Genomic DNA, 13804 nt, shown 5'->3' on the forward strand with positions numbered 1-13804 from the left:
TTTGGTGATATTTTTTAGGAAAGATCCAGAGTTGTAACATTTGATTGTGGAAATGATATATTTGAAGAAGGTGATGAGCCCCAAGGAATTTATGTAATTATTTCAGGCATGGTAAAGGTAAGGCAGAGACATTTATAAATGCACTTGTGAGCACTAGTTAAAAAGTTACATAATAGAGAATAAATACCTTTCAATGTTAAGAACTCCATTATTCCTTTTTTTGGACAGTAGCTGTTATCCAAACAACAATTTTCTTCCTCAGACACAATGATAATACCAGCCATCACCTTTAAGCCATACGTTCCTATTGATAACAAGAAACCTCAAAGGATCAGCATTAAGATGGAAAGTTATAATATAAATTGTTATTTATCTTATGTTTGAGTTGGGCTTTTAGTCATTCTAAGACAGGTATAGGTTGGGTGAGTAGGTGGGATCAGAAAGATCAGAGTATTTAAGAATGCTTTTTTTCCAAGTCATTGCTAATTTAATAAATTCACTTTAAAACTTATGAGTAATACATGTTCTCAAACAATATATAAATATTAAAACTGTTAAAACCAAAGGGGGAAAAAGCCATAAATTAAATAGTTTTGGTAAATTAACTGGCATATGTATTTTTTTTCTTTCTTTGTCCCTGAACAGCTTCAAAGATCAAAGCCAGGTTTGGGAATTGACCAAATAATCTGGGAGTCAGAGGAGAAAGATTACCAAATAACTTACACAGACTTTGTGATCAGTGGGGCAATAATAGGAGAGCTCAACTGCTTGACTAATGAACCCATGAAATATTCTGCCACCTGCAAAACTGTAGTGGAGGTCAGAAAACATCACCTTATGTCTTACTGTTGTACCTTGTTAAATATCTAGTACAAAATTTAAGGTTATTTTTGTATTTGTATATGTTTACAGTCTAGCGACAATTTTTTTAAAAATAGGGATTATAAAGAAATAAAACTTGTTATAAAATTTTATGAACACAGTATAATGTCCTAACAAAATGGTTTGTAAAAGTTAACCTACCATATTGAAACAAGGATTTAACCAGAAAAACTGGTTATATGATATCTCTCATGGGAAAATTAGACATGTTAACTATCAATACCATACTTTAGAGGGTAAGGAAGGGAAAAAGTCAAAGAGTTGGGATTTATTACTAGAAAAGTTGAGCAAAGTGGACGGAAGTTTCCTGACACACAATTGAGGACAAAATCCTCAAAGCAGCAGGGGGTCCCACTGGCCTAATGTGAACTCAGAAAGAATAATGACTGTAAATAATTGAACCTCCAAAATATATAAAAACTCATAAGTTGATAATGACACCTATTTTTTTATTCCAAAAAGGTTGCAAGGATATCAACTTATGTCGCTGAAAATGGATTGCTTCTTTTTTTTTTAAAGGACAGCCTTTTTTTTATTTTTTTTACTATATATATATATATTTGGGCCATGCTATGCAGCTTGCGGGATCTTAGTTCCACAAACAGAGGTTAAACCCAGGCCCCTGGCAGTGGAAGCCCGGAGTCCTAACCACTGGACCACCAGGGAATTCTGGATTGCTTCTTTTAAAAAAGAAAAAATTAAACATTTATTCTGCCTTTCCTCTATGAACTCTTTCAAGGAAGCTAAAAAGAAAAAAAAAAGATGAAAAATTCTTCTGTGTAGAAGAATTCCAGCTAACAAATCTAGAATTAAAGAATTAGAATATCTCCATTTTGCCAGCCCTAATGAAGTAATAAACCTATGCAACAATCACCAACTGATGCTAAAACTACTAAGCAGAATGTTAATGGGAAACTTTGTAATGAAAAACCAGGGTCACACCACCTAAGGACAATCTTAGCATCCTCAAATAATGACAACTGGGGCATTACATACTTCATGATCTGATGCAACAGAAGGACTAGCACCACGGAGTCTTCTTGCACAAGAAAAGAGAAAACCTCAAGCCTCTAAATCCAACCAGTTTACAGAAAATACAGGAAGGAGAGAAACAAGTTAATTGACACCAGGAGAGAATAATTAGCTAAACCTAGAATGTGGAAGGTCCTACAGGCCAAATGACCTGTTTCTTTTTTTTTTTCAACAAATCAAAGGAATAAAAAGGGAGGGGAGGAGGAAGAAGGCAAGGGAAAATTTCAAAAGTCTCTGTCATTCAGCAATGCATATTAGAATATTTACAAGTGAAATTACATGATACCATGCATTTGCATAAAAATACTCTAGACTTTTGCTTCTGGATATAATGAAGTTACCGAGAACGTGGTAGCATACTCACCATAAATAACCATAGAACTTGACAAAATATATGAGACAAATATTTTCAGCCATTGGAAAACAGGCAGTGTTAAGTTTGGAAACCTCAAGAGAAGAGAAACTTACAAGTTAAGCCACACATCCACCCTGACCCTCTCACTAGGACAGTTTCCAACCACAGTGCAATAAGAATCCAAGAGAAAGGCCATGATCCTGCTGAACTGAAATGGGAGAGATTAGAAATTGTGGCAGCTAAATTGGTTGGAATCTGTAGAGCTGGGCATAGGAGCAGGAGTTGAACACAGGGAGAACTGAGGAATCTGTGTGGTGGTTCTCCACAAGTCCTTGGTTGAGGGATAGGGTGCACGTGCACAAGATGAGACAAAACTAAATTATCAGATTGCTGAGAATGGACCAGAGATATTAGAGGTCAAGGAGTGCCAGGGATTTGAGATGTTTAAGGTTCTGTCTTGCCAGAAAGGATAGAACTTTTAAAACCTCAGGCATGCGGGTGAGAGAACAGAAGGAATAGACCTTAGGAGTAAATACCATGACCTAGTAAGGCTAGCTCTAGATTTACTATAACAAAGATTGAGAGCAGGCCCTGGCAGGCTTCACAGTGGAGACAGAATTTGGAGGTTAAGTACCACTAAATTACACTATCATGGAAAATACCTAGAGTTTTCTACTGATTAAACAAATCAACCTATACAACCCGTACAAGCTCAAGGTTATCAGACAGTAAATGAAGGGCCTACTACAACAAAAATAAACAGTGCTCAAAGGAAGATAACAGAATCTGGAATCTCTACAATTTATCATCAGAAATCATGAATTACTAAACAAGCAAAGAAACATGAACGTGTGGCCCATAGTGTGTGTGTGTGTGTGTGTGTGTGTGTGTGTGTGTGTGTGTGTGTGTATGTCGGGGGAGGGGTTAATAAATAAAAAACTAACAGTGAGATTGCCCAGAATATGGATTAAATGAAGACATGAAACAGCTAAGAATAGATTCAAAGAACCAAAGGGAAATATGTTCAAGCAACTAAAGGAAAATATAATCTTTATGAGAGAAGACATAGGAAATATTGAAAAATAGAAAAGAATCAAAGGAAATTTTAGAACTTAAAAGAGTAGTTTGGAGATGGCAGTAAAAGAGAGTCAGGAAAGGAAAAAAGCCACAAATAAAGGCAAATATATAGTAAAAGTAGTGGATCAGTCAATTAAGCTATTACAAGATTAAAAGACAAATAATTGTAAAATCAACTATAACTACAATAAATAGTTAGGGATAAAAATGAAGACGTAAAATATGACATCAAAAACACAAAACCTGAGAGAAGGGAGTAAAAAAAAGTAGATATTTTAGAATGTGTTTGAACTTAAATGACTATCTGTTTAAAACAAGTAGATATAGCTATAGGTCAACATATATGAACCCCATGGTAACCACAAATCAAAAACTTACAATAGATACAGAAAAACTAGAGAAAAAAGGAACACAAGTCTACCACTAAAGAAAATCATCAAACCACAAGGGAAGAAATGAAAAACGGAGAAAGGAACAGAGAACTACAAAAACAGCCAGAAAACAAGTAACAAATAGCAATAAGTACATACGTATCAATAATCATTTTAAATGTCAATGGACTAAATGCTCCAATCAAAAGACATAGGCTGGCTGATTGGATAAAAAAACAAAACCCATTTATATGCTGCTTACCAGAAACTCACTTCAAAGCTAAAGATACACACAGACTGAAAGTGAGGGTATGGAAAAAGATATTTTATGCAAATAGAAATAAGAAAGCTGTGGTAGCAATACTCACATCAGGCAAAGTAGACTTTAAAACAAAGTCTATAACAAAAGGCAAAGAAAGGAATTATATGATGATTAAGGGATCAATAAAAGAAGAGGATATAACACTCATTAACATATATGCACCAAATATAAGGAGCACCGAAATATATAAAGCAAATATTAACAGACATAAAGGAAGAAATTGACAATACAGTAATAGCAGGGGACCTTTAATGCCCCATTTACATCAATGGACAGATCACCCAGACCGAAAATCAATACGGAAACAGTGGTCTTAAATGACATACAAGACCAGTTGGATTTAATAAATATCTACAGAACTTTCCATTCAAAACAGCAGAAGACAAATTCTTTTCAAGTGTACATGGAATGTTCTTCAGGATAGATCACATACTAGTCCACAAAACAAGTCTTGACAAATTTAAGAAGAGAGAAATTATATCTAGCATTTTCCCCAACCACAATGATATGAAGCTAAAGTCAATTACAGAAAGAAAACTGGGGAAAACACAATACTGTGGAGACTTAAAAACATGTTACTGGACTTCCCTGGTGGTGCAGTGGTTAAGAATCTGCCTACCAATGCAGGGGACACAGGTTCGAGCCCTGGTCTGTGAAAATCCCACATGGCACGGAGCAACTAAGCCTGTGTGCCACAACTACTGAACCTGTGCTCTCGGGCCCATGAGCCACAACTACTGAGCCTGTGTGCCACAACTAATGAAGCTCTCGCACCTAGAGCCTGTTGACCACAACAAGAGAAGCCATCGCAATGAGAAGCCTGTGCACTGCAACGAAGAGCAGCCCCCACTTGCCACAACTAGAGAAAGCCCATGCGCAGCAACGAAGACCCAACACAGCCAAAAATAAATAAATAAATAAATAAAAATAAAGAACATGCTACCAAGAAAAACAGTGGGTCAATGAATAAATCAAAGAGTATATCAGAAAATACCTCAAGACAAATGAAAATAAAAACACAACTTTGCAAATTCTGTGGGACACAGCAAGAGCAGTTCTAGGAGGGAAGATTCTAAGCAATACATGACTACAATACATGACTACTACTATGAAAAAAATGAAAGAAAGAAAATTACAGGCCAATATCTATGATGAATATAGATGCAAAAATCCTTGATAAAATATTATCAAGGATTATATTTGAATTCAACAAACTGAATTCTGAATTCAAACTGAATTCAAACAATATATAAAAAAGATCATACACCATGACCAAGTGGAATTATTCCAAGGATGCATGGATGGTTCATTATCTACAAATCAATCAATGTGATTCACCACATTAACAAAATGAAGGATAAAAATCACACGATCATCACAGGAGACACAGAAAAAGGATTTGACAAAATTCAACATTCATTCATGATAAAAACCCTCATCAAATTTGATATAGAGAGAACATATCTCAACATAATGAAAGCCATTTATGACAAATCCACAGCTAACATCACACTCAATGGTGAAAAGCTGAAAGATTTTCCTCTACAGTCAGGAACAAGACAAGGATGCTCACTCTCGCCACTTGTATTTAACTTTCCATCGGAAGTCCTAGCCACAGCAATCAGAGAAGAAAAACAAATAAAAGGCATCCAAACTGGAAACAAAGAAGTAAAACTGTCACTATTTGCAGATGACAAAACCCTAAAGTCTCCACCGAAAAAACTATTAGAACTAATAGAGGAATTCAGTAAAGTTGCAGAGTACAAGATTAATATACTGTTTTTCAATACACAAATAATGAACTATCAGAAAGAGAATAAAAGAAAACAGTCTAGTTTAACCCATCAAAAAGAATTAAATATATAGGAATAAACTTAATCAAAGAGGTAAAAGACCTATACTCTGAAAATTATAAAACATTGATGAAGGAAATTAAAGATAATACAAAGAAATGAAAAGATATCTTGTGTTCATGGATTGGAAGAAAATATTGTTAAAATGTCCATACTACCCTAAGCAGTCTATAGATTCAATGCAATCCTTATCAAACTACCCATGACATTTTTCACAGAGCTAGAACAAATAATCTTAAAATTTATATGGAACTACCAAAGACACAAAATTGCCAAAGCAATCTTGAGAAAAAAGAGCAAAGCTGGGGATAGCATGCTCCCTGACTTCAGACTATGCTACAAAGCTTCAGTAAGCAAAACAGTATGGTACTGGCACAGGAACAGACACAGATTAATGGAACAGAATAGAGAACCCAGAAATAAACCCACGTACTTATGGTCAACTAATCTACAACAAAGAAGGCAAAAATATACAATGGAGAAAAGACAGGCTCTTCAATAAGTGTTGCTGGGAAAACTGGACAGCTACATGTAAAAATGAAATTAGAACTTTTTCTCACACCGTATACAAAATAAACTTAAAATGAATTAAAGACCTAAATGTAAGACTGGATATTGTAAACTTCTAGAAAAGAGCATAGGCAGACCACTCTTTGATATAAATCGTAGCAATATTTTTTTGGATCTGTCTCCTAAGGCAAAGGAAACAAAAGCAATCTTACAAGATTTTCCATGGCAAAGGAAACCGTTGACAAAACAAAAAGACAACTTATTGATTGGTAGAAAATATTTATAAATTACATGACTAATAATAGGTTAATATCAAAATATATAAACAGCTCATATAACTCAATATCAAAACAGCTCAATTACATAATGCACAGAAGACCTGAATAGATATTTTCCAAAGAAGATATACAGAAGGCCAACAGGCACATGAAAAGATGCTCATCATTGCTAATTATCAGAGAAATGCAAATCAAAACCACAATGAGATTTCAGCTTACCTCTGTCAGAATGGCTGTCATCAAAAAGTCTACAAATAACAATGGGACTTCCCTGCCAGTTCAGTGTTTAAGACTCCGTGGTTCCACCATAGGGGCCCCAGATTTGATCCCTGGTTGGGGAACTAAGATCCCACATACTGCATGGTGCAGTCAAAAAGTGAAAGAAAAAAAAAAAGTCTGCAAATAACAAATGTTGGTGAGGATGTGGATAAAGGGAGGCCTAGTACACTGTTTGTGGGAATGTAAATTTGTGCCTCTATGGAAAACAGTATGGAGTTTCCTAAAAACTAAAAATAGAGCTACCATATAATCCAGGAATTCTGCTCTTGGATAAGCATATGAAGAAAATGAAAACATTAATTCAAAAAGATACATGTACCCCAGCGTTCACAGCAGTATTATTTATAACAGCCAAGACATGGAAGCAACCTAAGTGGTAATATATATATATATATTATATACATATATTTGGTAATATTACTAAGCCATAAAAAAAATGAAATTCTTCCATTTGCAACAACATGAATGGACCTGGAGGGTATTATGTTTAGTGAAATAAGTCAGAGAAAGACAAATACTATAAGTTATCACTTATATGTGGAATCTAAAAAGAGAAAACAAACAAATTAATATGACAAAACAGAAATGGACTCACAGATACAGAAAACAAATTAGTGGTTACCAATAGGGAGAGAGAAGGGGGTGGGACAAAATAAGGGTAGAGGATTAAGAGGTACAAACTACTATGTGTGAAATAAATAAGCTACAAAAATATATTGAACAGTACAGGGAATAGAGTCAATACTTTGTAATAACTTTAAATGGAGTATAATCTATAATAATACTGGATCACTATGTTGTACACCTGAAACTAGTATAATATTGTAAATCAACTATGCTTCAATTTTAAAAATTGGGCAAAGGATTTGAACAGATACTTCACAAAAGAATATATAAATTGCCCATAAACACATGAAGAAGATAATCAATATCATTAGCTCTCAGAGAAATGCAAATTAAAATCACGGTAAGTTATCACTACACACCTACTACATTGGCTAAAAATAAAAAAACTGAACACAGGGTATTAGCAAGGATGTGAAGCAACTGAAATTCTCATACATGGCTAGTTAGAGCGTAAAATGTTACAACTTCATCCGAAAACAGTTTGGCAGTTTCTCATAAGGTTAAATACACACTTACCCTATTACCCAGCAACCCCACTCATAGATACTTACTAAGAGAAATTAAAACCAACATACACAATGTCTTGTATATTCATAGCAGCTTATTCCTAATAGCCAATAGTCTGTTCATTGTTAGTATCCGCATTTTATTATTGACCAAAACACTTGCTCCCCTCAAATAATGTGTTTTTAGAAATACTTATGTCTTTAGAAAAGGTTAAATGATCTTTGGTACTTGGTTTTCTATTTTTTTCAGAATCTATAAGAATAATAAAGAAACTCTCATTGGATCATGTAGTCTTTTAGTGCTTAGTGTATGACAAGATTGCACAAATATTTACTAAATAGATACATTTTATTAGGTTTCCAGGCAATAACATGAATTTATATAATTTAAATTATTAGCTTTAATGTTACATGTATAAATGAGAAAACCTCATTTCATTAAATAATGGGTGCACAGGATGAAATGTTAAACTGATATCCTCTGGGACTTCCTGGCGGTCAAGTGGTTAAGACTTCGCCTCCCAATGCAGGGAGTGTGGGTTCCATCCCACGTTGGGAAACTAAGATCCCACATGCCTCGCGGCCAAAAAACCAAAACATAAAACAGAAGCAATATTGTAACAAATTCAATAAAAGACTTAAAAATAATTGATATCCTCTTTTTTCCAGGCATACTTTATTCCCAAATATCACTTGTATGAAGCTTTTGAACAATTCTGTCCTCACATTGAATATAAAATGTGGCTAAAACTTGGACTTTCTATTACTGCCAAAAAAATCAGGGAACATTTATCTTATGAGGTAAGAGGTGTTTACATAAAATTGTACTTCTCTGAGTGAAATTGCCCTAAAGTTTTGTTAGAAATTAACTATTTAGGAATTTATATTAAACTTTATAAAAATAGACTATGAAATTGTGTTTTTCTTATAGGACTGGAATTACAAGATGCAGTTAAAACTCTGTAACATTTATGTAAAAGATATACCAAAGAACACCAAAACTGATATCTATGATGAAACTGTAATTTATGTCATCCTCATTCATGGAGCTGTGGAAGATTGTCAATTACGAAAAGCTTATAAAGCTCCTTTCTTAATTCCTATAACATGCCATCAGGTAAAGAAATATTGATTCATATCTTCAGGTCAATATGCCATTTGTCCAACAATGTGTTAATATTAGAAAAATTGTCACTTTTCCACCTTCCCATTCTTTCCCTTTCCCCCACCACCTCCATACAGACAGACAGACACACACACACACACACACACACACACGCCCCACACACCAAATTAATTGATTGCTTTAGCACTGGGTAGCCCAAACACCAAGCTATTCTTATTCACTGTCAATGAATTAGGCTAAGCTATACATTTTGACCAGAGTTCGATTTTGGTGCATCTGTAAATAGCAAAAGAAGACCTATTAAGTTCATGTACATAATGCAGAAGGACTACTCTCTCTGGACTGTAACAGCAGTGCTCTAAAAATGTTCTGTCAGTCCCATGCTGAAGTGAGTACCAGTGGTATTTCCCCAGCTACTTTGAAAGTGAATGTAGAAATGAAGGACTTCTCATATTTAAGTTGGGTTACCCTTCCAATTAAAATGAGAAGCTGTGCCATGAGAAGAAAGAAAAAGTAGAACTGTATTATGTGTGTGTGTGTGTGTGTGTGTGTGTGTGTGTGTCTGTGTGTCTGTGTGTCTGTGTCTGTGTGTATTGGGGTAGAGTAAGAGAGGCACATGTCAGGATGTGTGTGTGTGTGTGTGTGTGTGTGTGTGTGTCTGTGTGTCTGTGTGTCTGTGTCTGTGTGTATTGGGGTAGAGTAAGAGAGGCACATGTCAGGAGGAATCAGAGGACGCATAAAATACAGCTAAAGAAAGTAACTTGAAAGAGGGACCTAGAGAGTCAATTAAATCAGGCATTTTTTTAAAGCAACTATGACAGAAAGAGTGCTAGATTCTAAAGTGGTCAAGATGAAGGAGACTTTCAGCTTGCCCTCAAGAGATCTCTCAACCAAGTGAAAAGAAACATATATAAATAGATTAATAAACATTTACAGCTAAGGTAGAAGTGTTTAAAAGGTAGATTTGGGACACAAGGAAAAAACTGAGGTGGGAATAAGAGGAATCCTAAGCTGAGAAACAGTCACAAGCAAATTTTCTACGTGGATGCCACTAGCACCAATTTGATGCCAAGTGAGAGGAAGTAAAACATTATTCTTAACTATGGTGCTCCCCAACTCTATTCTTGAATACATAATAATAGAGCTTAGTTGGGGGTGCGGGTTGGGAATTTAGATGACCAAGTAAGAGATTCTCGAGGCAGCCCAAACCTGCCCAACTCTGTCTACTCTCCTAGGCATAAAACTCTGCTCACTGTGGATTTGGGCACCAACGTTATTCAAAGCATATTGAAGACAGTCACAAGGTTGGAAGATTTCTTGAAATCCATTGATTTTCAAACTTTCTTCCTGCCACACAGAAAAACTTTCTGGGTGATATTTTAAAGGGTCATTGATGATTAACTCTTGATTATTTTTCTCATTTGTAATAAAAATGAGCAAAATAATTAAAAATCAGTGAAAGTATGTAGAATATTGACTCTCACAAAACTAACATATCCAGGTATTTAAAGATATCTAATATCTATTGATACTGTAAATTTTCAGGCCCAGATATTTAGAGAGTGTCTGAGATAGTAGCCTAACAGAGAAACATTCAACTGTATGATATACCTTGTAATCTGTCAACTTTCAGATACAAGGCACTGAAGATTTCACAAAGGTAACAATTGTTCAAACTGAGACTGATTCAGAAAAATTCAGGTGGAACACTAGAAAGTATATAGCATCACGTAAACCAGCTCATCCTGCAGCATCAGGTATGTTAGATTTCTTTGAGTAATTGGGAACTTACTTTCCTTTTGTAAAATACTCCTATATGTATTTGGAAACTTGTATGCATTCTACCTAGAGTATTGAGGAATCCTTTTAACTGACATATTTGATATCCAATGTGTAAATTAAAACCGAGAACATCTAAGTTATTAGAAATTTTAATATTTAATCTATAAAAACAAACACATATAATTATATGCATTATATATTATACACATTATTCATGTATAAAAGTAATTAATGAGGGAATTTCTAATTCATCCCAAAAGTTAAAATATTTTATATAGCAGTAATAGTAAAAATATTGTTGCACTGTCTGAACAACAGAGATATAAATGATGTGACTAAATAAATAACCTTATTATTTAAAAAAAATTTTTTTGAATTTTATTTATTTTCTTATACAGCAGGTTCTTATTAGTCATCAGCTTTATACACATCAGTGTATACATGTCAATCCCAATCACCCAATTCATCACACCACCACCCCCACCCCACACCGCTTTGCCCCCTTGGTGTACATATGCTTATTCTCTACATCTGTGTCTCTATTTCTGCCCTGCAAACCAGTTCATCTGTACCATTTTTCAAGGTTCCACATATATGCGTTAATATACGATATTCGTTTTTCTCTTTCGGACTTACTTCACTCTGTATGACAGTCTCTAGATCCATCCATGTCTCCACAAATGACCCAATTTCGTTCCTTTTTATGGCTGAGTAATATTCCATTGTATATATGTACCACATCTTCTTTATCCATTCGGCTTGAACATTGGGTTGCAGGGGTCTTTTTGAATTATGGTTTTCTCTGGGTATATGCCCAGTAGTGGGATTGATGGATCATATGGTAATTCTATTTTTAGTTTTTTAAGGAACATCCATACTGTTCTCCCTAGTGACTGTATCAATTTACATTCCCACCAACAGTGCAAGAGAGTTCCCTTTTCTCCACACCCTCTCCAGCATTTGTTGTTTGCAGATTTTCTGATGCTGCCCATTCTAACTGGTGTGAGGTGACACCTCATTGTAGTTTTCATTTGCAATTGTCTAAAAATTAGTGATGTTGAGCAGCTTTTCATGTGCTTCTCGGTCATCTGTATGCCTTCTTTGGAGAAATGTCTATTTAGGTCTTCTGCCCATTTTTGGATTGGGTTGTTTGTTTTTTTAATATTGAGCTGCATGAGCTGTTTATATATTTTGGAGAATAATCCTTTGTCCATTGATTCATTTGCAAATATTTTCTCCCATTCTGAGGGTTGTCTTTTTGTCTTGTTTGTAGTTTCCTTTGCTGTGCCAAAGCTTTTAAGTTTCATTAGGTCCCATTTGTTTATTTTTGTTTTTATTTCCATTACTCTAGGAGGTGGATCAAAAAAGATCTTGCTGTGATTTATGTCAAAGAGTGTTCTTCCTATGTTTTCCTCTAAGAGTTTTATAGTGTCCGGTCCTACATTTAGGTCTCTAATCCATTTTGAGTTTATTTTGTGTATGGTGTTAGGGAGTGTTCTGATTTCATTCTTTTACATGAGGTGTCTAGTTTTCCCATCACCACGTATTGAAGAGACTGTCTTTTCTCCATTGTATATCCTTGCCTCCTTTGTCATAGATTAGTTGACAATAGGTGCGTGGGTTTATCTCTGGGCTTGCTATCTTGTTCCATAGATCTATATTTCTGTTTTTGTGCCAGTACCATATTGTCTTGATTACTCCAGCTTTCTAGTATAGTCTGAAGTCAGGGAGTCTGATTCCTCCAGCTCCATTTTATTCCCTCAAGACGGCTTTGGTTATTTGGGGTCTTTTGTGTCTCCAGACAAATTTTAAGATTTTTTGTTCTAGTTCTATAAAAAATGCCATTGGTAATTTGATAGGGATTGCACTGAATCTGTAAATTGCTTTGGGTAGTATAGTCATTGTCACAATATTGATTCTTCCAATCCAAGAACATGGTATATCTCTCCATCTGTTGCTATCATCTTTAATTTCTTTCATCAGTGCCTTATACTTTTCTGCATACAGGTCTTTTGTCTCCCTACGCAGGTTTATTCCTGGTATTTCATTCTTTTTGTTGCAGTGGTAAATGGGAGTGTTTCCTTAATTTCTCTTTCAAATTTTCATCATTAGTGTATAGGAATGGAAGAGATTTCTGTGCATTAATTTTGTATCCTGCAACTTTACCAAATTCATTGATTAGCTCTAGTAGTTTTCTGGTGGAATCTTTAGGATTCTCTATGTATAGCATCATATCATCTGCAAACAGTGACAGTTTTACTTCTTCTTTTCCAATTTGTATTCCTTTTATTTCTTTTTCTTCTCTGATTGCCATGGCTAGGACTTTTTCCATCCCCTCACTTTCAGTCTGTATGTGTCCCTAGGTCTGAAGTGGGTCTCTTGTGGACAGCATATATATGGGTCTTGTTTTTGTATCCATTCAGCAAGCCTGTGTCTTTTGGTTGGAGCATTTAATCCATTCACGTTTAAGGTAATTATCGATATGTGTGTTCCTATGACCATTTTGTTAATTGTTTTGGGTTTGTTTTACAGGTCCTTTTCTCCTCTTGTGTTTCCCACTTAGTGAAGTTCTTTTAGCATTTGTTGTAGAGCTGGTTTCCTGGTGCTGAATTCTCTTAGCTTTTGCTTGTCTGTAAAGCTTTTGATTTCTCCATCAAATCTGAGTGCATAGATTGATTTGCATATAATGAAGAATCCTTGCATCGCTGGGATAAATCCCACTTGATCATGGTATATGATCCTTTTAATGTGTTGTTGTATTCTGTTTGCTAGTATTTTGTTGAGGGTTTTTGCATCTATATTCA

At 35.0% G+C, this 13804-nt stretch overlaps 1 protein-coding gene across 1 annotated transcript in view; it reads left to right on the forward strand.

Annotated features, from left to right (window-relative positions):
• The window catches only part of SLC9C1 (solute carrier family 9 member C1), a 116448-nt gene that overhangs the window by 94394 nt on the left and 8250 nt on the right, over nucleotides 1-13804 (forward strand). The window contains exons 23-27 of the mRNA XM_007104009.2: nucleotides 19-117; nucleotides 646-819; nucleotides 8762-8893; nucleotides 9024-9209; nucleotides 10852-10975. Coding sequence (XP_007104071.2) covers nucleotides 19-117; nucleotides 646-819; nucleotides 8762-8893; nucleotides 9024-9209; nucleotides 10852-10975 — 715 coding nt within the window. The remainder of the gene's footprint in view (nucleotides 1-18; nucleotides 118-645; nucleotides 820-8761; nucleotides 8894-9023; nucleotides 9210-10851; nucleotides 10976-13804) is intronic.

Source organism: Physeter macrocephalus, chromosome 1 (assembly GCF_002837175.3).
Source record: "Physeter macrocephalus isolate SW-GA chromosome 1, ASM283717v5, whole genome shotgun sequence".
In the NCBI taxonomy this organism is placed as follows: Eukaryota; Metazoa; Chordata; class Mammalia; order Artiodactyla; family Physeteridae; genus Physeter; species Physeter macrocephalus.